The sequence below is a fragment of the Salmo trutta genome, unplaced genomic scaffold, assembly GCF_901001165.1.
Source record: "Salmo trutta unplaced genomic scaffold, fSalTru1.1, whole genome shotgun sequence".
Classification (NCBI taxonomy): Eukaryota; Metazoa; Chordata; class Actinopteri; order Salmoniformes; family Salmonidae; genus Salmo; species Salmo trutta.
In genome coordinates, this window is record NW_021822962.1 from 3,266,607 (window position 1) to 3,286,974 (window position 20,368).

The 20,368-nt window shown below is 39.8% G+C and overlaps 3 protein-coding genes and 1 long non-coding RNA gene across 4 annotated transcripts; 1 reads left to right on the forward strand and 3 right to left on the reverse strand.

Moving 5' to 3' along the window:
- Positions 1 to 1,895: 1,895 nt before the first annotated feature.
- hoxa9b (homeobox A9b) lies at positions 1,896 to 5,213 on the reverse strand. Its single transcript, XM_029746814.1, has 2 exons — positions 3,435 to 5,213; positions 1,896 to 2,773 (listed from the first exon to the last, which is right to left on the reverse strand). Exons 1-2 carry the CDS (start codon positions 3,985 to 3,987, stop codon positions 2,535 to 2,537), a joined length of 792 nt encoding a protein of 263 aa, XP_029602674.1. The 5' UTR covers positions 3,988 to 5,213; the 3' UTR covers positions 1,896 to 2,534.
- A 2,138-nt stretch (positions 5,214 to 7,351) lies between these two features.
- On the reverse strand, positions 7,352 to 11,636 carry hoxa10b (homeobox A10b). Its single transcript, XM_029746807.1, has 2 exons — positions 9,171 to 11,636; positions 7,352 to 8,352 (listed from the first exon to the last, which is right to left on the reverse strand). The coding sequence occupies exons 1-2, from the start codon at positions 9,961 to 9,963 to the stop codon at positions 8,075 to 8,077; spliced, it is 1,071 nt and encodes a 356-aa protein (XP_029602667.1). The 5' UTR covers positions 9,964 to 11,636; the 3' UTR covers positions 7,352 to 8,074.
- Positions 11,637 to 11,987: 351 nt separating this feature from the next.
- On the reverse strand, positions 11,988 to 17,261 carry hoxa11b (homeobox A11b). The gene is made up of 2 exons (XM_029746812.1): positions 15,662 to 17,261; positions 11,988 to 14,326 (listed from the first exon to the last, which is right to left on the reverse strand). Exons 1-2 carry the CDS (start codon positions 16,293 to 16,295, stop codon positions 14,094 to 14,096), a joined length of 867 nt encoding a protein of 288 aa, XP_029602672.1. The 5' UTR covers positions 16,296 to 17,261; the 3' UTR covers positions 11,988 to 14,093.
- LOC115187787 (uncharacterized) lies at positions 17,181 to 18,987 on the forward strand. The gene is made up of 2 exons (XR_003876133.1): positions 17,181 to 17,748; positions 17,989 to 18,987. It is a non-coding gene; the product is annotated as an uncharacterized LOC115187787 (long non-coding RNA).
- The last annotated feature ends 1,381 nt before the right edge of the window (positions 18,988 to 20,368 follow it).

Sequence of the window (20,368 nt, forward strand, 5' to 3'; positions counted from 1 at the left end):
ATTATTGCTCTCTGTCACATGCTGAGAATGTGTTTCGTTTGTAATGTAGTGGATTAATATGGGAAAATCTACCAATTAAAGCTTAACTACTCTTTCTTTTATTGGTTTGGTTTCATTGGTTTCATTTTGGTGATAAAATTGGTGATTTATTGGCGATATTCTATTTATTAACACACCAAAGATATACAATGAATGCCCATCCATAACATGTAATGGGGTAAAGATAATTCTGCTGAACAGCCATTTTGTCGATGCAGTATCTCTATGATAATTAACATGAAGTCACCTCTCAAACCTCTCTCTGTAACTCTGTTTGTGTCACCTTGGTCTCCTGTTTCAAAGTGAAAATGGACAAAAAAAACTGACTTTCAACTGCATATAAGTAGCCCGACGTCTGTCCACATCTTGGACAGGCGTGTTATTCTCGTATTTCCTGCGTGCATTGAACTACACACTAGAATACATGGTCGTCCGTCCCTATTGAAGCGGCCCAGCTGCAGGACATTTCGATCTCAAACGTGACGTTGCTTCCACCTGCTGGTTATACGACGACAGCAACACAAAATGACCGCATAGGTCAGTAAGTAGTTAGATAATGCATAGGCCTTTTTGTGACTGAATTACCATAATGTTGTGTTTCAACACATTAAATATATAGTTTAAAAAAAATGATAAGTTCAAATTGTTTCAATTGCTTACGATACCTATTGGAATAGGACAACAAAGGCGAGGATTTGAGATTAGTCATTGGTTGGAAACGGCAATAAAACGTCGGTGTCAGCCAGCCTTTTGTGCCGGAAAACAACAAATGGATGTCTGGGCGCTGAAACAGTGTAATTGTTGGTGAACAGTCATAAAGTAATTGAAATAGAAAAAGCAGACAGCATGGCTGAGCCCGCGTTTTATGGAGCAGCTTTCTGGATTAAGACCTTTGAAGACCCATCTGCGTCACAGCGCGGCTAAACAACACCATAGCAGGCCCAGTGAGTGTGTGTGTGTGTGTGACTGGAAACATAGGTGTTTTCGTGTGTTTCAATATATGTTTTTTGAACGACGTGGTTAACCATGGTTGTGTGTAATTACAACCATTCAAATGTTTACCCTTTAAAAATAGCCTGTATGAAAAGCATATTATAGTGATATTCAGACGCGAGGACTTGCATGGTGTTGCTTCCTTTCCGCTCTCAGTCGCTTTGCACCCCATAAACAGTTAAAGCTGTGATTGTGGTTTATTGCTGCATGGCAACCAATATCGGGTGCCAGTGCACATTGGCCAATAGCAAATAGCATGGAGCTGGCTTGTCCAATGTCCAGCAATGTGTTTTATATGTACTGTATGTTGGGATTCAGAACTCATGGTCGTGCTATTAACAAGGCCTAAAGGAAAGGGAGAGAAGGGGCTGTTGAAATGGTGTGTGGTGGTACTAAGCCAACATGGACTACACGGGAAATGCCCGCTTTAAATCCACTAATCCTATATAGGCCTGTAGGGTTTACATCTGTTTGCTTCTTTACTACCTGTTTGGATATAATTATGCTCATAGGCCTAGCCTACCTATACTCTCAACCTTTTACTAAATAAATAACATTTTCTGTAAATATTGAGTAGGGATGTGTTTAATGTTGTAATAAATAGGCCTATTCATCTTGTGATAGTTTATCATACACAGCATTTATATCAGGCATAGGCCTATACATGAAAAATATGGTTGCCTTTTGAAATGAGAATTCTATCTGAATAAGATGAAGTGATGTAGCAACTATAGTTCTGTTTTGGATAGAAAGAAATAAATACAAATATCTTGTCCGATGTTGGACATTTATCAACAATTAGAATCTTAGTAACAATTCATTCTCTGATTTCCAAACAATAAATATGGATTGCGACGCACAAAATAATTTGACATTTTATTTGATACTTCATACAAACGACTCTTCATTTTAGAATCGAAATACTCTGACATTGAGGTATTTTGCGTGTGCACAGTGTTGCTCTAATTCCATAGACAAAACTGTTTAGGATTTTTATCCCAGCAATTAAAAAAAAATCTCACACCGACTAAACATGTTTCTTTCGGCAAAAAAACCTAGAAATAAATAAATAGTCTGACAGGTAGTTGAAACACATTCAGGTAGTCAACGCATAAACATTATTAGGCCAATAACATAGACTAAACTCTGGGTGAAAAAAACAGAATCAATTCATGAAACATTTCATGCAACGAACATTAGACAATGTCTAGCATGTAATCTGTGTGCATTAATGAAATGATTCACCGATTACATCCGATTACATCCAAGTTATTGAGATAACATCAAAGTACCAAACACAACACTCTAGGAAGAAAACAGGCCGACGGGTTTTACAACGACGACAACACAACAGTCCTACACAACACAACAGACTATAGATCAAGCAAAATGTGGATAGATTGGCAACTATTTTCTAGAAATATCTTCGTTTCCTGGAAGTCCACCAATTGTAAGTATTCACAGTTTATTCTACGGGTCTACAGGGCCGCACTGCTCGCCGTTTAACATGTCTTTCGACGGTCCTTATTCCCTTTCTTCATCTTCATCCGGCGGTTCTGAAACCAGATTTTAATTTGTCTCTCAGTCAGATGAAGAACTCTTGCTACTTCGTATCTACGGTCTCGGGGGAGATACATGTTAAACAGAAACTCTTTCTCCAGTTCCAGAATCTGATGCTTAGAGTATGGACAGCGCTTTTTTCTGCTGGATTTTGCATGAAGCCAGTTGGAGGATGGGTCATCTGAAAGAGGGTTCGACAAAAGCGAGACAGAGCTCATGAGAAAGTGTTTTCCACAAGAGTCAGAATGGTATTACAAACTGTGGATGACGAACAACAGCAGACAAGGTCTTGCTGAAATAGCCAACATGCAGTAGCTAATACAGTCAGCCGTTTATGTGCTCGTTTCGGCCTTCTGACCCTAAGGCCTAGTCTACTGCCCACAACAGTGGGAAATCAACTGTTATAGTTTTGTCTATCATAATCCAAACAGCAAAATCATGGTTTCTCACAGTAAAAACTAAGTCGAGGAGGGGGCGACATTTTGCCGCTGTGAGGCAGCTGCTTTGGTCCAACATGTAGCAAATAGCAAAATCATATTATCTTTCACAGTAGGTTACAAACTAGATCGAGGAGGGAGGGGGTTTGCTACTGTCGGTCAGTGGTACTGCTTTGGCGCAATATGGATCCATTCGTTATCAAATAATGGATACAATAATTCGACGTAAACTCAACCTTTACAGCAGGCCTATATTATATCATAAATCATTTATTAACGTCAGCCTCTGACCTTATATTTCTAGATTCCTGCTTAATTCAACATGAATTAATTCCAAAGATCGAGACACATATGAGATCATGATCACCATTACGCATGAAGCCAAATGAAAGATGCGGTGCTTACTTGTGTTGATCTCCCTCTTTTCCTCTACGGTTGATGTGCTGCTCTCTTCGTTGGGTTTGGAGAAAATGGCATCACACGCGATCGTATCCTTCTCTGCGCGGAACGGTCCGTTGTCAATGTCGGACACAAGAGGTGTGTGCGTTTCCAGCGTTGTGCAGTCCCCATTTCCTATCAGCGGCTCCGGTTTGATATCATAGTTCATATTTGACGATAATCCCGTTAAACATATCGACGTAGAAACCGGTTCCAAAGCCCAGGAACGCATAAACATCCCATCGGTATCTCCTGTTGGACAATGGTGGTGTAAATAGGGCTGGTGTGTTATAGAGGCGCTGCTCGGGGGCTGATGAGCAGAAATGGGACTCCAAGACGCACTGAAAATAGAAGATTTCGTCTGCAAAGGGCAAGATTCCTGACCGCCATATTCAGTTAGCATCGGCTGGCTCGCCTGTTCCAGCCCTGGTCCGCTTGAGTATGTGTGTGCCATAATATCCCCTTGGTCGCGGGGAAGATGAGAGTCTGCATAGTAACTAAGCGTGCCTAATGTCGACATGACAACAAATGCACAAAGCCAAAGGCAACTAAACTTCCACTGGAATATATTTAGAAAAACAGGATCATGATACTACTTCGCTGCACCAAGAACCACCACATTCGTTCAATAAATTGAACCTTGGCTGGGATTGGATTGGGTGCCGCAGACACGTGACCGTGGGACAGAACAATAAATAATAAATCAGTCTACTCAACGAGCTAAATGGTCACTATTTTCCTCCGTTATATTTTTAATAGCAAAGTCATATGCCTATATCATTTTATACCAGCAGTAAGGTTTATGATTTTGGTTTTGAAATGAGACTTTAACGTTGATATGTTTTATATATGTCTAGAAAGTGAGAGAGTATAGCATGTTTTTCTAGCCTCCTTAAAAAATAAAGGAATGCAGCAATGTAGTAAGGCGCTATATCTCCATTGTGACATATAGTCGTTACTACGCGCAGAATAAGAGCTATTTATTTCCATCTAAGAACTCTCACCACCGATCTAAAATGTGGAATTCTATAGAATGAATTTATTCAATAAATGATCCAGTATCTATCAACATAATTCAGTCCATTATTTCCTATAGGCCTATAAGGGCAAAAACTCCGAGGTTATTCCAAAGACTTTATAGCATTAGATTGGCGATATCGTTATATAGACACTTATTAAATAGGACTCTGAAAGAAAATACACGCAGCAATATTATTTGGCCAAATACATACCCACATTTAAACATAGCAGACCTGTGAGTTAATAGGCCCATGTACTATAGGTACGCTGATGTGAGTGTGTTGACATTTGCCATATGAATCATATTTGCCATTATATGCCATTTGATGTATTCATAATAAAGTCACAGGCAAACCTATAGGTTACCATATCTGCTGTGGCGTACATCGTGTTCATTGTTATTAGGCTTTTACATGTGTTATTCACCTGATATGCCGATTACCATCCGATTAATGCTCTTCAAATGGCTTGAGATTATTCCATTTGGCTTCACTTAAATAAGGACAACAGAAACAGAAAATATTCTAGTGATACTGTCTCCATTGCTCTGGGATATAAACGTTTAAATGTAAAACGTTATATATGTAGACCTATGTAGCACTATAGGATAAACACACCGAGGGCCTGTTTCCCGGACACAGATTGAACCATAGTCCTGAACTAAAAAGAATGTTCAATAGAGAATCTCCAATGGAGAACTCCCATTGAAAGGGCTTTTCAGTCATACATTTTTTAGTATTATTTATTATAGTGTGTATTATTAATTCCAACGAATTAATTAGATCTTACTTACCAAATTATTGTCCCAAATCAATTCGAAAAAGTTAAGACCGAATCTAAAAATGCATACCTCACATAGGCTTTTATTTGATAGTAAGACCAGGACTATTATTTCTATTTAAGACTGCAAAACACAGGCATATACAACCATTTACACAATATGTGTACACAAGGAACAAGCTCTGTGTATTCTACCATCGAATTAGTGTTCAGAAATAAAATACTTGTACATAGTAGCATCAACATATCCACGTGTCAATAGATGATGGAGAAAGTTCCCGTTGTGTTAGTGTGGAAAACCAGAACAGACCCTTACTATTTATGGACCAATGAGCGAACACTAGGACTGTCTGCGCGGCGCTTTTAGCTATCAAAGTGGGGAGAGAGAAAAAACGTTAGGTGCTATAGCAGTCTGTTTTTATCACGGGGGCTATTTAGTTGTTTTTCTTTAGGTTACAACCTGGCTGTCTGGTCTAAATATCGCCAATAAAATCCATCCTTTGTGTCCATTGTGTGGCGCAGCAGACGCATCCGGCACTTCGAATGCGTGCCACTGGGAACGCTGCAGCAGCGCACGAGGCATTGGCCAGACTGCAATGATCATAACCGAGGCCTTGCAGTCCTTCCTCTCCCTCAAGCCAACTCGCTCTCTCTCCCCCTGAGACATACAGGCCGCGTCTATTGCTCGTCTTGTGTTGTTGTTTTGAATAGATATGGCGATATATGTGAGGAACAACATTTTCCTTGCAGCCCTGATTTTTTGTGTTCGTTTTTTCTTTTTGTTCTATACATCAGACCTGGCGCCAGGATAAAGTGACTAAGAGGGCAGTTGAAATCGGGGAATGGACTACATTTGGGGGGTTCTTGCATTGGAATTATATTGAATTATGCTTATATCACGCTGTACCACAATAAACATAAAGTTAAAAAATGCAGAGACTCCGAGATTTTTTTAGTGCTTTTGAAGTCACCGATTGGCGCGAAATCTGTAGGCTGTCTCCGCTGCACTGTATGCATGCTTATAATAGCCTAAGGTCGACATGAGAGACAATACATTTCCGCAGACACATGACATAAACAAATGCATCGGAATTGTTATAGAATATTCTACACACGACTAGGCTACTCGGTAAATGTAGCCTTCTTCCTTCGGGGCACAGCTCTGTTGCCAGAGACAATTTGGAGTGTTCTGTGAAGCGCAGAGTTTTTACTGAGGCAATTAAGGCAGTTTCGTGTGGTGGGGGAAAATACGGCCTAACAACACGAAACTACCTGAACCCCTCAACAGCCCTCTTTCCTCCTAAAGAAATAGATATACTCTACAAGCATTTTTTTGACGCATTCATTCCGTTCGCACAACTGGAACATATACCGTGGAAATCATAGGGATCCTATAATTCACTCTCATTCTATGCGTAATTGTAATTAGATGGTCAACATTCTAGCATTTCTCAATGTTCACACTTCTTTTACGCATAACACAACATTTGCACACCTGAAAAGATACAGTCCAAATTGTGTGTCTTATTGCGTGCATATTTCACAGCGCTCCACATGTCGACAGACTTAGTGTCCTTTCATAGATAGCATATGATGATGAACCAAACTACCGCCAGTAATGTCCTTGAGAAAATAATGTTGTTTTCCGGGTCATTTTGCCACCGGAAAACATAATGTTGTTTTCCGGGTCAATATCCAATACACCCTGCAGTAAACAAGAGCTATCCCGATGGAGTGTCTTTGACCATAAAACTTCACAATGGTCATTGCATTTGTATCTGTTTAGCCAGGAGAGTCCACTCAGTAACACATGCCACTCTTTCCCAGGGAGTCCTAGACAACAAGTGTAGTGCTTGCATCATGTCTATGACTCAGGCAATGATTCCTATTGACATGAAGGGCATCAGCGTCACACAACAGGAAACTGTTGTTTTTTCTTTACTGTAAAACCAACCTGCAACTGAAAAATGGAAGCTCGTGGAATAAAGAGGGTCCCACCACCGGGCTATTCCTCTCGTGTGTATGAAAGATTACATTCTATACAGGAGAGATGATCTGTGGACTAAAGCATTCCAATGCAAGGTAAAAACGTGCCATGTTTTTATTGACTTACTTAGTGAGGCCAACAGACAACATATCAATTCATTTCACAGTATAGTCTCTCTATAGACAAAGCAATGACAATACGGGCAATATTATTACAACGGTTTGGAGAGAACAATAAAAATATGGATAAAAATATGAGAAGGCAAACTGTAAACAATATTTACAAGTCTCAGATAAGTTTCTTGTTTATAAATAAAACCCTTAACAAAATAGTTATTGTGTGATGCTTTTAGTATATATGGCTATAATACCAGCAAAATGTGCAGATATTAAATATCAAATCCATCGAGGCTCTTCAGCCATGACGTAACGTAGGCCTATATTGCTACAGGTTACAACATTTCCCCAAGAGCTATTCCAGCATGCACAGATGTCAATGCGTCACTCAAGGTGGCTATATACATTTATTATGTACCACGAATGCCGATATTGTGCAGCTCTGAAACACTTAAGTCGTTCCATATCTATATTAACTGTTGGTATATACATAAAGGGAGCAACCATATGTTATGACAGTATAAATACATAACCACGACAAACAAAACCGAGACGTATTCAGGTAAAATGTCCACAAAACGACATATCAATAAGTTAGCAATAGTAGCCCTAACCTACACGGTCATATTCACACGATAAGGGGTTCTCGAAGGAAGGCGCTCTGGCCATTGACGGAGGAGGGAGTCAAATACGGCACGAATGTCTCACGAAAAACTGAAGTTGTTCGCTAGCTCCCGATAGCTCCTGTTTTCCCGACTCATTTTTTTCAGTTTCATTCTTCGGTTTTGGAACCAGATTTTGACTTGCCTGTCTGTCAGGTGGACGCTGCGGCTGATCTCCAGGCGACGCTCACGAGTCAAGTACATATTGAAGAGAAATTCTTTCTCTAGCTCAAGAGTCTGGTGCTTGGTGTAGGGGCAACGCTTTTTCCGGCCACTCTTCGCTGTCAGCCAGTTAGCTTTGCTTTCAGATCTTCCATCTCCTGTAGAAAGAAATTGAAAGAGAAATGAGTGCGCGCAACATATCTTTTTTTCATGCTACTGCACTGATGTAACTTTAAAATAATTGTTGCCCAAATGTAATTATTGTACCCAGAAATAATGCATTCCCCAATTCCATAACATGTTTGCATCTATATGTAACATCGGTTACATATAGACAAACACTGACGTAATACCTATCAAAATAAAAAATGTTGTCTAAAATTATCTTTAAATAGCCATCCTGAGCCCATGAGTGTATTTGACAGTAATACGAAGTTAATGTAGACACACACACACACACAATGCCCGTTGTATGCACATATTTTGCATCTATCCAAAAACCTAAGCTATTACATCAACGTTGTGCTCAAGATTCACTTCATTATCTTTCAATGTAATAATAGGCCTTTATTAAGACATAAAAGTTACTGATAGTCTGCTGAAATGATGGCTGCAGTTGATGGTTTATGGGGAAGACTGAGGACATCAACGCGTTGTATTAGACAGATGTACTGGACAGGATTGGCCTTGTTGCTCCTCGTCATAAAATAATATAAAAAAACTGGAGGAAATCCCAGCTCGTGGCCACTCTGTCAAACCCCACAAAGACATGCCTTTACCGCTGCGCATTTAACCCACATATGGGGAAGTTTTCATGTCCACAATATAATCAGTAGGATCTGCCTCTAAAAACCAAGGTTAACGCCAAGGCACATCTACACTGACTCGGGGGCATTGACACTACACTCCCTCCATGTACACCCATCAAGATCCCATTGTCATAAACGTCATATTTTGGATTTAGAGCAGTACTCACCTTTAACGGGTTTGTCTGGACTTTCTGCACAGCTCTCGGTGGGTTCGGGGGAGGACAAACCATCTACGGTCGATGCCCGGGTGTCCTCATCCGGAGCACATGGCGGTGGTTCAGGCAGTGCTTCACTCTCCCTCCTGCCTGTATCCACCACCGGGGTAGGAGATGGCGGTGAGGGGTCGAAACGGGCCGGACGTTGTAGAGAGAATTGAGTAGGCTGTGGGTTCCGCTGAACGTCTTGATAAACCTTTGAAGAGCTATATGTCTGAGACAGGCGGAAGTAACCGGGAACAGGCACGGTGCTGTTTGTAACCGGGCATGTTCCCGGTGTTAACCGGGAATAGGAAATGTCTTCCCTCGTTGTTGACCCTTTAAGACACTTCTCTGATTCATACAGGCAATACGCATTCTCCTCTTTGATGCTCGGAGAGAATGAACAATGAGCAATTTGCTGCTGGTTGTTCGGTTGATCTACTCGACAAGATCTCGACGTCTCTAGCCACGTTTCCATCCCTTGAATATGTGAATACGGGCCAGATGAGGGTACCATAGTTTGAGAATTGCTCTCGTTGCGTTTACTGAACCCCGAGAAAAAAGCGCGGTTGGGTAGTCCATAGGAGTACTCCGAGCCTGGTGGCATATACACGCCGTTACTTTGGTAGTATGAGGCACCGCTCTCGGTTCGTCCGTGGATTAAGGAGTCCACTAAGAACGAGTTTCCACTTTGGTTGTCAGAGCATGACATCGTTGGTGTATAATTTGACGGAGGATGAGGATAGCCCTTTCTGGCTGACATTTCTTGTGCAAAACATGCTGAATATAATTACAGATACTCACACTTCTCTGCACTTTAGCTGACAGCCAATTAAAACACAAGAAGAGAGACTCCTCCCATTGAAAGCACGTAATGCCAGTATGCTATATTCATTTTGTTTAGAGATTTAATATAATACATGAAAAGTAAAGGTAAGTGTTGTATTTAAAGGTATCAGTTCAACCTAAAATGGTGGCTAGATAGTATAGGTGATATGACATGGGCTGCATTACCTTTTACGATAATCTGTGTTGTAAACATTGACCTCATGCACCCTCTCACACACACACACACACACACACACACACACACACACACACACACACACACACACACACACACACACACACACACACACACACACACACACACACGAGAGAGGGGAAGATATTATCATACACAAATAACTATTTACATGTGAAGGGACAGTGCAAATAACTGCAGATGTCTTCAGATTTTAAACAGTTTAGTGGAAAGCTCGTTAAACTTTCCTCTCCAGGAAGCGTCAAAACATTGCACTATTCAAGTTCACAGAGCATTGTGACAAAATATCTATTTGACTATTAGTTAATGTCCCTTAGTTACAAGCGTGAATGTGAGCTATTTAGCTACCAATTACAGATGATTTTACATGCGTAAACAATAATCAACAGCCTGGACAATATAAAGGCTAATAAGGCCTACATGAAGCCAGAACAAAATTCGTTTTCTACTTTGCTGCTGGTTAAGTCAGAAACAAAATAGGCTGTGGCAAAGATTGTTTACCTATCTTGTTAACATAATGGGAAATATAATCTGAAACAAATACGTTACAAACACGTTATTTATCAAAGACGTGCATTTGTTATGAAAAACCTTGTGCGTAATTGGTGCGTAATGCATTTTACAAGTGTACAACTCGGCACGTTTAGATGATTTTATACACCGGCAGAACCAATTTCTGTGGGATCCCATTTATTTCCTTCAGAATCCAATTGAAAACAATATCCTCAGACTCATATCCCCAAACTGAATAGAAATAGATTAGGCCTATGTAAATCCTAGCAATAGCTGAGTTATGTGCTTCTAACCACAGCCTTTATAAATACCACTGCCTTTATTATTCCCCCATGCAGTTGGGAAAAAGATCATCCTTGCTATGTTTGTTACTATAATTACCACGGTTATATTACGTTATTGTTCTGACACCAAAAACCCTATATGGTGCGACTTATTTGGGGTTTTATCTGATTTAGAAATTAATTTAAAAAAATGAATAGCCTAAGCCATTGATTTGAGTGGGTACTAGTCTCATGACGTGCGTAGAATAATTTCAACAGCCTATTTATTTACCTCTAGCCAGTGGTACTTTAAGTTATTATTAAGTTACTATCATATTTAAAATCATTTAATGCATGTCTCCTTATAGCGGCTAATAAAATCACATTAACAATGTTTCCTCTGTTCCAAGTTATTCTTGCAACGGGACAAAAAAATATGCCTGCGCCCCTCGTGCGTAATGTGGCACTTTACTACATCCGCTAACAGCTATTTTATTTTTCACTGGAGACTAAAAAGCCCTCCGGTAGGCTATGGGATTCTCAGCTAGAATGTTCCCCTTCCCAACACACACACAAACCAAACACATTTTATAATCTAACGTTTCGTATGACTTAAATAAGAATCATTAGGTCCTGTTATTTTTCCAGAAAACGCCATAGACATCTCTAGACAGGATAAGGCCTATGTTTAAAACAATTTTCCATTTAGCATACTGGTTATATTGAGATGTATACTGTGTAAAATAACCACAAGCTATTCTGTGCTGTGAAACTCATTCACTCATCCTCTCCCACACGGAATACATTGGTTCTAATACATTGTGTCATCTAATATTATATTTCCAATAATGTGTATTTCAGCTATAAAACAGCTTTATATATTATTTTCTAGCAGGATAGAAAGGCTCCTTACAAAAATGCTTTACTTTATCCCATTTTACCAAGAAAAAATGGACCACACGCGTATTTGTTTTCCCATTTCGAGCATTTTGAAATATATTTCGATAAAAATAAGAGAATATGTAACAATAATACACACATAGGGATAATTACCTGAACAATGAAACCCTGTAATGTAATGAGTCTGAATCGTTGGATGTTTGATGCATGGGAAGTAGTCTCGGCCAGAGTTCCGTCCACATCCACGGCATTGATCCATGACATTGATCCGAGCAGCGCCTCCCAGTGGAACAAACAAACAACCACGTTCGAACTGCAGATTCCATCCGGAATATATTCCTGCCCGTGCACGCTGAGCTGCTGAGACAAATGAAGCAGGAAAAGTCCGCGAACACAAGCTTTCAATGCTCCCAGGCAGGCAGCCGTTGTTTTTAAAGCCCTTAGTCACAGTTAATAACCTTGGTCTCAGACGGTTTATTGCACTACACTCCAATTGTACAAATGCTCCAGTCGAAGGCGCGTTTTATGGCCAAGTTGCTGCAGCAACAGGGAGGATGTCCGTAAAGGCGGCATTCCGGCTAGCCTGACCGGACAGGATGCACGGCCCAAGACCATCACCCGGACTGGCTGCAGCCGGCCATCTACACCAGCTTAATGCTGCTATCCCTCTTAAATGGTGTTTTCACTAGCCCACTATTCATGAACGCCCATAGGCTTTGAACTATAAGACATTAACCGAAATATTGACAAACATTAGCCAATTTTACACATAGGCCTAATACACAATCAGTAGGTCTAATATCAACATTTGGCAATATAATAAAACAACAACTGATGAAGTTTATTTTAAATGTAGGCCTACCTTAAGTATTTAGCTTGATTTATTTAAAGTATTATTTTTGAAACAATAAACTTAAACGCGGGACAACTCCAGACGGTGATTGTATATAAAAGTCGTCCGGTGATAGATGGTTTAGGTACATAGTGGAATAAAAGAACGTGCTAGTCAACCTTTTGGGTGGAACTTCCGTAATGGATATTTAACATTAATGGCAGAGGATCCCATTTCGGCCCATGGGGGCAATGTAAAGTCAAATACATCATACATCTGATATGACCCACGCAGCCAGGTTTTATGTGGAGAATCATACAAGGAGATATTTTCTCCAGACATATAGACCCATTCATCTAATTTAGAAAATAAACTAAGAAAACAAACGGAAAGGTCTCGACCTGTGACTCGTATGTCTCCAATAGGGTGTGTGAAATAGGCTAAGCCTATATAGGGCCTAATCATTCCAAAAACCATCGTAGTGTATTTACACCGAGGAACATTTGAATTGTCTCAAAAATGAAGACCAAGAACTAAAATGTCCCAGAAATAGGCCGTTTCGGCTGAATGTATTGGAGCAGCTTTTCTCTTGCCAAAAACGCAGGAAAATAGCTGATACGTTCCGACATTGAGAACTTAAACAAAACGAACACTTTCAAGTATCAGGGTTGATTGAACAATTTTACAATATAACCTTTGTATGTCGAATATTTCACGAGAACAAAAACAATGACAATCAATGCATAAATAACAGGCCTATTTTAAACTATAGCCTAGTCCTTCTGCGCGCGTGTAATGGCGACAACAAACAACCAACAAAGTTTAGGATAAATCATGCCTTCTCGTCATGGAAAAGGTATGTCCCCTTTGTAGGCGTATATATAATAAATGTAAAGATACATGTTGTTAAATACGGTACATAGTTAAATGTCGAATTTGACATGAAATGGGCGCGCGTAAATCAAACTTTCGTGTAATTCATGCATTATGCATTAATGCCAATTAAATAATTTGCTCGAAAATGTGACTTTTACACAAGTTAGGATTCGACCAAATATATGTTCTGTTTTGGTGGCACCACACTTTCGTAACAACAAATAGCAAGATCAAAAGATCAACAAGAAAATCACCTAAAATGAAAATAGGCCAATAGACCTAATAATAATAATAATACACTAGATATTACTCTCAACAAATTAAGTATGGTGGACAAATAAATCTACAAATGTCCGTCCATCACCGGAGGGGTATAATCAGGAATTTGCAGACCAACGAACTTGAAATTAGCGATTGAGCTTCATGCATGCCTTGTCTGAGGGGAAGAAATCCATCAGCCAGTGTTACAGCATAGGGTTCGTGGTATAATACTGAAAACGGTCTCTGTTCAGTTTCTTCTCTTTCATCCTCCTGTTTTGAAACCAGATTTTAACTTGGCGGTCGGTGAGATTGAGCATCCTCGAAAGTTGAAGACGTTTCTCCTTGTTGATGTAAACACTGAAAAAGAACTCCCTCTCCAATTCTCTGATTTGGTATTTGGTGTATGGACATCTCTTCTTACGGGTTCTCTGTCCACCTGAAAGGAAGAATTGCAATTCAGATAGAATGATCAAATAGGGAGCTGCTTTCGTTCTGTGAAAAATACAGAAATGGTGTCAAAAGGGTTATAAACAAGGGTCTAAATAGACTGACAACAAAATAAGTTGTGGCTTTTGTAAAAAAAATATATATCATAAAAACTAAAACTGAAAGCCTAAAACTGGATAAATGTTTTTGGCCATGTTTTGCTTTTAATAAGCATGAAATCCCAACATTTCTATGCATATTTAGGGTGCATTATGCAACATAATCATGACATTTCTTAGAGTTCAGTAATGGAAATGACGGGTGGTAAAAAGCAATAGTCCTAATAATAACACCTCTGGACAACATCAAACACCTCACAAAACGAACATCATTACAAAAACGCAGTGGTAAATGCTTTCTAGTGCTGCGTATACTAGCCTAATGTATTCTACGGTGTATGCTGTGCTTTCTACACATTTTCTATGTCATGTGTATGTTTTTATAGATTTTATGGATCCCAGGACTCTCTGGAAAACACTGCCCACTGTGCAAAAACGGGTTGAATCAACGTTGTTTCCACGTCATTTCAACAACAAAAAAATCAATATGATGACGTTGAATCAACGTGGAAAAACTGATTGGATTTGCAAAAAGTCATCACCGTAAGGGAATTCTTTTTAACCCAACTTCTAACCTAAATCCAATAACATGGTGAATTGTTTTGTTGCTTTCATGTTGAATTCACGTTAGTTGGCAACTCAACCAAATGTAAATCAAAACTAGACGTTGAACTGACGTCTGTGCACAGTGGGTGGCAATTGTTAGTGAGTGGACTATCCTCCTGGCTAAAAATATTAAAGAATCAATAACATTTTTTAAATTATTTACTTTGTCACCTTATACTATATCACTAAGATTATATTAATATAATAACAATATACCATTCAGGTTATAGGGGGAACCATGCAGCACATATTCAATACGTCTCTGAGTTATAATGTATAAAAATAGTATTTTGCAATAAATCTATCAATTCATTAAGTTCTCGTTGCAGTCGTTTGATACGTTATGAAAAGTAAGCCAAGCTATGCGTCTATAAACTGGAACAACTAATAGGCCTACAAAGAATGCTGGAATATTTCAGAATGGGAAATTCTGTCTTTCACGGCCAATTTCAGTTCCAAGCACGTGATCTTGTCGTTTATAACACCGTTTTTGTTGGGGTAGATCTCCAGCCCCACAATAAACCTTATGCGCTTATAAAACAGCATATAAACGCCTTAACAGCAGCGCGTTAGATTGCAAACTTTCTCCCTGAACTGGTGCACGTCGTCTTTATACTCACCGCTGGCGCTATATTTCTCGTCATTGTTGCCGGAAGAAGACACGGGGCTGCAGCTCACCTCGCCCGGCGGTCCCTCCTCTGTATCCCGGCACTTGTCGGAACCGGTCACCGGAACTGTAGGTTGTTTGGTGGCAGTTCTGTCCACGGAGTGTTCGCTTGTTGGTGTGGTGTCTGCGCTCCCTTGAGCAGTATCGAAAAACTGATCAAAGGATTGCGGTAACACTCCATTCCTACTCACACTGCCCTGGAGACTTGATGTAGGATTGGAGCTGCTGAAGTGATAGACATCACTGGAGTTATTTTTCGTGAATATTTCCCCCAAGGAGGTCGAGCTTGATAGACAGTCCCTATGCACCGTGTCCTCAGTGGGGTAGCAGTGTGACATACCGCCCCTATGGTGGTGCCATTTACTGGAGCTACCAATGCCATGATAGTCTCTGAAAGCTACTTCTCTGACAGACGGAAGCTGTGGCAGAGTTGAGGATGGGTAGGAATATGTCATGGGACAAGAAGACTGACTCTGGTGGGACAAAAAAGGAGGGAGGCTTGAGAAGTCTGTTCCCGAGACGTAATAGGTGCAGCTGCCGGGCAAATACATATTAGACCCAACTGGGACCCGCTCATCAAAATCCATAATGATTCGATCTTGCGTAGCCTGTAGCCTACTCTAATAGTCTACCAAACCTCCCTTCGCATCGTTCCTATGTGCTGCTAGGCTCCAGTCACTTTGAAGCAGATCCGTTGAGCAACAAATTCTAAGACGTGAAGCTGACGTGCAGTTTGTTCTCCATCCATTCCTCAGAGCGCCAGTCATGTGACCAGGGGCAGAACTGGACAGATACGTCTGTTCAACTGATGCGTGGCAATGAGTGAATGCGTTTCTTAATTAAAGTGTGTGATATGAAATCATTTTCCAAATGTATAAGTAACCATACCAAAAAAATGTATTGATATGATTTCAAACACCTTTGAAGTCACGGTAAATCAAGGCCTTGTTGCAGCATGTGCGAATAACCTTTCTTACTAACGACAATCTTGGTGTTAATACTTTTTCAATATGATTTTCATGTGTTATAGTCTCACATCTTTATCTCTGGAACATACATTGGTCAATATGGCGCATATGCTGTTGTATGGACACATAAAGGCATTGTAAAGTGGATGGGTAAAATACCATTTGTATGAAATATATACCAGAACATCATAAAATGCTCTGGATCAATCTATTTCCACAACCACTATGCTTTTTCCACTAATGTATTACGCTAGTAGTAATATTAGCATACAGCATGTGGGCTAAGGCTGCAAGAAGAATACAATTGTATTATACAGAAGCCCATCTCAATATAGCGCTATATCAATATATTTGTACGTATTTCCATTTCTAACAGTATATAAATGGATAAGCTTTATGCAAATTCAGAATCCGTTTCCGTTTATATTTCCTGTAAGGTCTAGCCGAAGTTAGAATTGTCACTTGTTGACCAAAACAATCTCTCGTGTCTCAATCTCAATCTCTTATGGCTAACAATTTGGTGCAGGGCCGTAGCATAGCAAGACTAGCGTCAGATTGTAATACTATTGTGGGACACTCTGAAAATGAATATTGCGTCCAACATTCCAGGAAATGGGACATCTCTTGGATATTGTAATACACATATAGCCTAAAAGTAAAATAGGGTTAATAATAAACGAAACTATTGCACCTAGTGAGTGTACGATACATGAATGGAATGGCAGCATACGCGCGTAATGCATTCTCTTTCCTATCATCTGCATCAGTGGTCACGTTTTGCGCTAACATCAGTGTTTTAAAATGCAACAATAGAGTTCAGGGTATAGAGCACCAACCAACAAAATCAGCTCGAGTCAGACATGTTTTAAAATGCAACAATAGAGTTCAGGGTATAGAGCACCAACCAACAAAATCAGCTCGAGTCAGACATGTTTTATTGCACTTTGCAGTTGGCTGTGTAGTTGCCATTGTCAGAACAGACATGTGGGGACTGCTGCGGCCGGCGTGCTCACCAGACGACTAGATGGCATTCATGAAGTTCAATGAAACGAGACTCAAAACAAGGCTCCAGGTGAGTACTTAGGCCTGTGCGTAAAATGGACACTGTAATGTCTTGGAATTGTTGGAATGCATGTCATTGTAGGCTACGAAATATTGAATGATTAAATGGTTCGTTAAAGAATACAACTTTATGGCAAAAGCCTAATGGTTGTATTCTCTGTGAGCATGACATGAGTCCCTTAGGCTAATTATATATAGGTTAAAAAGTATTTTAAACCAAGTATGTCGTTTGTTGTATCCCATTCTTTAGATTGCAGTCAGTCTCGTTTTGTGTGCTGCAGAACTCAAGTTCGGGGGAGGAAAAGGGTCACCATTTGAGAGAAAGGGGCCACAAACACCCCTGCCCTGTGCCCCGGATGAAGTTCATTCGTTTATTACCGTGACAAATGTCTCAATGGTTCATTCGCGTTAACTGTTTGATAGGCCTATTGCAGGTTTTCCCAAACTCGGTATGAAACGCCTATAAATTCGAATTAAACGTTGTCAACAAATAAAATAGGATGCTAAACTTTACTTTAGAAAAATAAATGACATGAAAAATATAGCTATTTGATACGAGTTGTTTGTTTTAGCTTTTTTGTTCAGATGTAACATGGCTGATCAACAAATGGGTGGTCACTTTCAAGATGAACACATATACTCCACCAAGCTCATCAACAAGGATATATGCCAAAGATATTGGTGAATTTCTAAAATGTTGCAGTTATTTGACATGTTTAGCTAAATTATGGTGTTTTCGATGACTTTTCCAATCTAGCAGAATGAAATAAGCCTATACCCATAGCCACGAAGGCAGTTTTTAAAATGGAATGGTCTCGTTAAGAACTCGTCAACATGTGAGAGGCAGGTGTTATAGAACAAGTGGTAACTTAGTTATGTATCTTACACGCTCCATTGCCATTGACTTTAAATAGAAAACATTTGTACTTTACCACTACTTGGGTGTGAGCCATTTTCCCACTGGTGCGCCCTCATATTTATGCCATTTAGATGTTGTTTTTCTGCATAGGCGCTATAGGCTTTACTGCCTTTAACGAGCATTTCTTCAGGTTGGGGGGAGTTTAGCCTATATCTCTACGACACAAGTGCCTTGCACTTGGAAATGTGGAACATCACAGCTTAATGTCTCTCTATACTGCCTCTTTACAGTAGATGAGATGGGTGGCGGGAACATTACAGCTTTATGTCTGTCTCTATAATGCCTCTTTAGAAGAGACGGCTGACAGCAGGAGAAGCATAGCACAGAGGAGGAGAAAATAAACATCATAGACCTAATCTCATCTCTAAAGACATCACGATAAAAGAAGACGTACGCCAAGAGATGCTTATATGGAAGATGTACGGCAAGAAGTGCTTATGGAAACGAAAAGGGAGGAACCGAGTATGCTTTAGTTGGCGGTGCCATAAGAACCCTGGATGCATTGGATATGTTGTTGCAACAAGCGGAAGTCCCATCACCACCCTCCTAAAAGTCTCGGATAGTTTAAGGACATACTTGCAGTCAAGAGTCAGGGAAGCAGGATTTTAAAACACTGCTTTGTGTGTGGGACGAACCATTCAACAACACTTAGATATTATTTACTTGAGTTATAAGGTTAGAATCGTTGTAATAATAACGTCATATTTGTAATAACACCATTAACTACAATTCTTTCTTATTATAGACTATTATTATTATTATTATTATTATTACTACAGTTACTATTAGTAAATAGCAGTATAGTTCTTGCAGGCATACTTGTTATTTTATTACCATAACTAATTATAATGATAATGACTATACACTCAGGAAAAAAAGGCAGATTCTAGAACTTAAGGGTTCTTCGGCTGTTCCCATAGGAGAACCCTTCAAATAGAACTATTTTTAGTTCCAGGTAGAGTCCTTTCTATAGAGGGTTCTACCTGGAACCAAAAAGTGTTTCCTATGGGGACAGCCGAAGAAGCCTTTTTTCTAAGAGAGTATTGTGTAGCATTGCATTTGATCATTTGATCGACTGGGGCCTACTTTGAGTAAAACGTCACATTTTAAAAACGGAAATGTGTCTGGACCCGGAGCCATTTCATTGCATGGTGAAGCACCGTTAACGGTCATTACAATAGTTATGTTTTGGGGTTGGTGTTGGAAATTGGACAATAACTAATGTGCTGAATATTCTAACTGAATCCATTGAAAGTCCAGGCTGTAAGGCAACATGTTTAAGCAGTATTCTTTCTATGGGTACTGTACATGTCCAAGGCAAGCATACTGACGTTTACAACAGTTATTTAAACGAGTATGTATATTTGATTCAATTAAATTGATGTGTACGGACTTGCTCACTTGAATGTCAAACTTCAATTGCATGATTTAGAAACATATGAATATGAATGGAACAAGAGTATAACAAGGATGGATCGGAATTCCCATTGCCTCTTTTATTTAAATGATCCTTCTGGTTTTAGAAGATATCTGTATTCCATTGACTGTTCTAGTTATATGTATCTCATGCAGGGAACTGAACAGTCCTCTGCTGGTCTACTATAGACCACCACTATAGACCACACCCAAGTGTACACCGCACTGGAATCACTGGAAGTGTTACACTCAAATTAGCCTTTGGGTGGCAGCAAAAACAGTACAATCATGAATT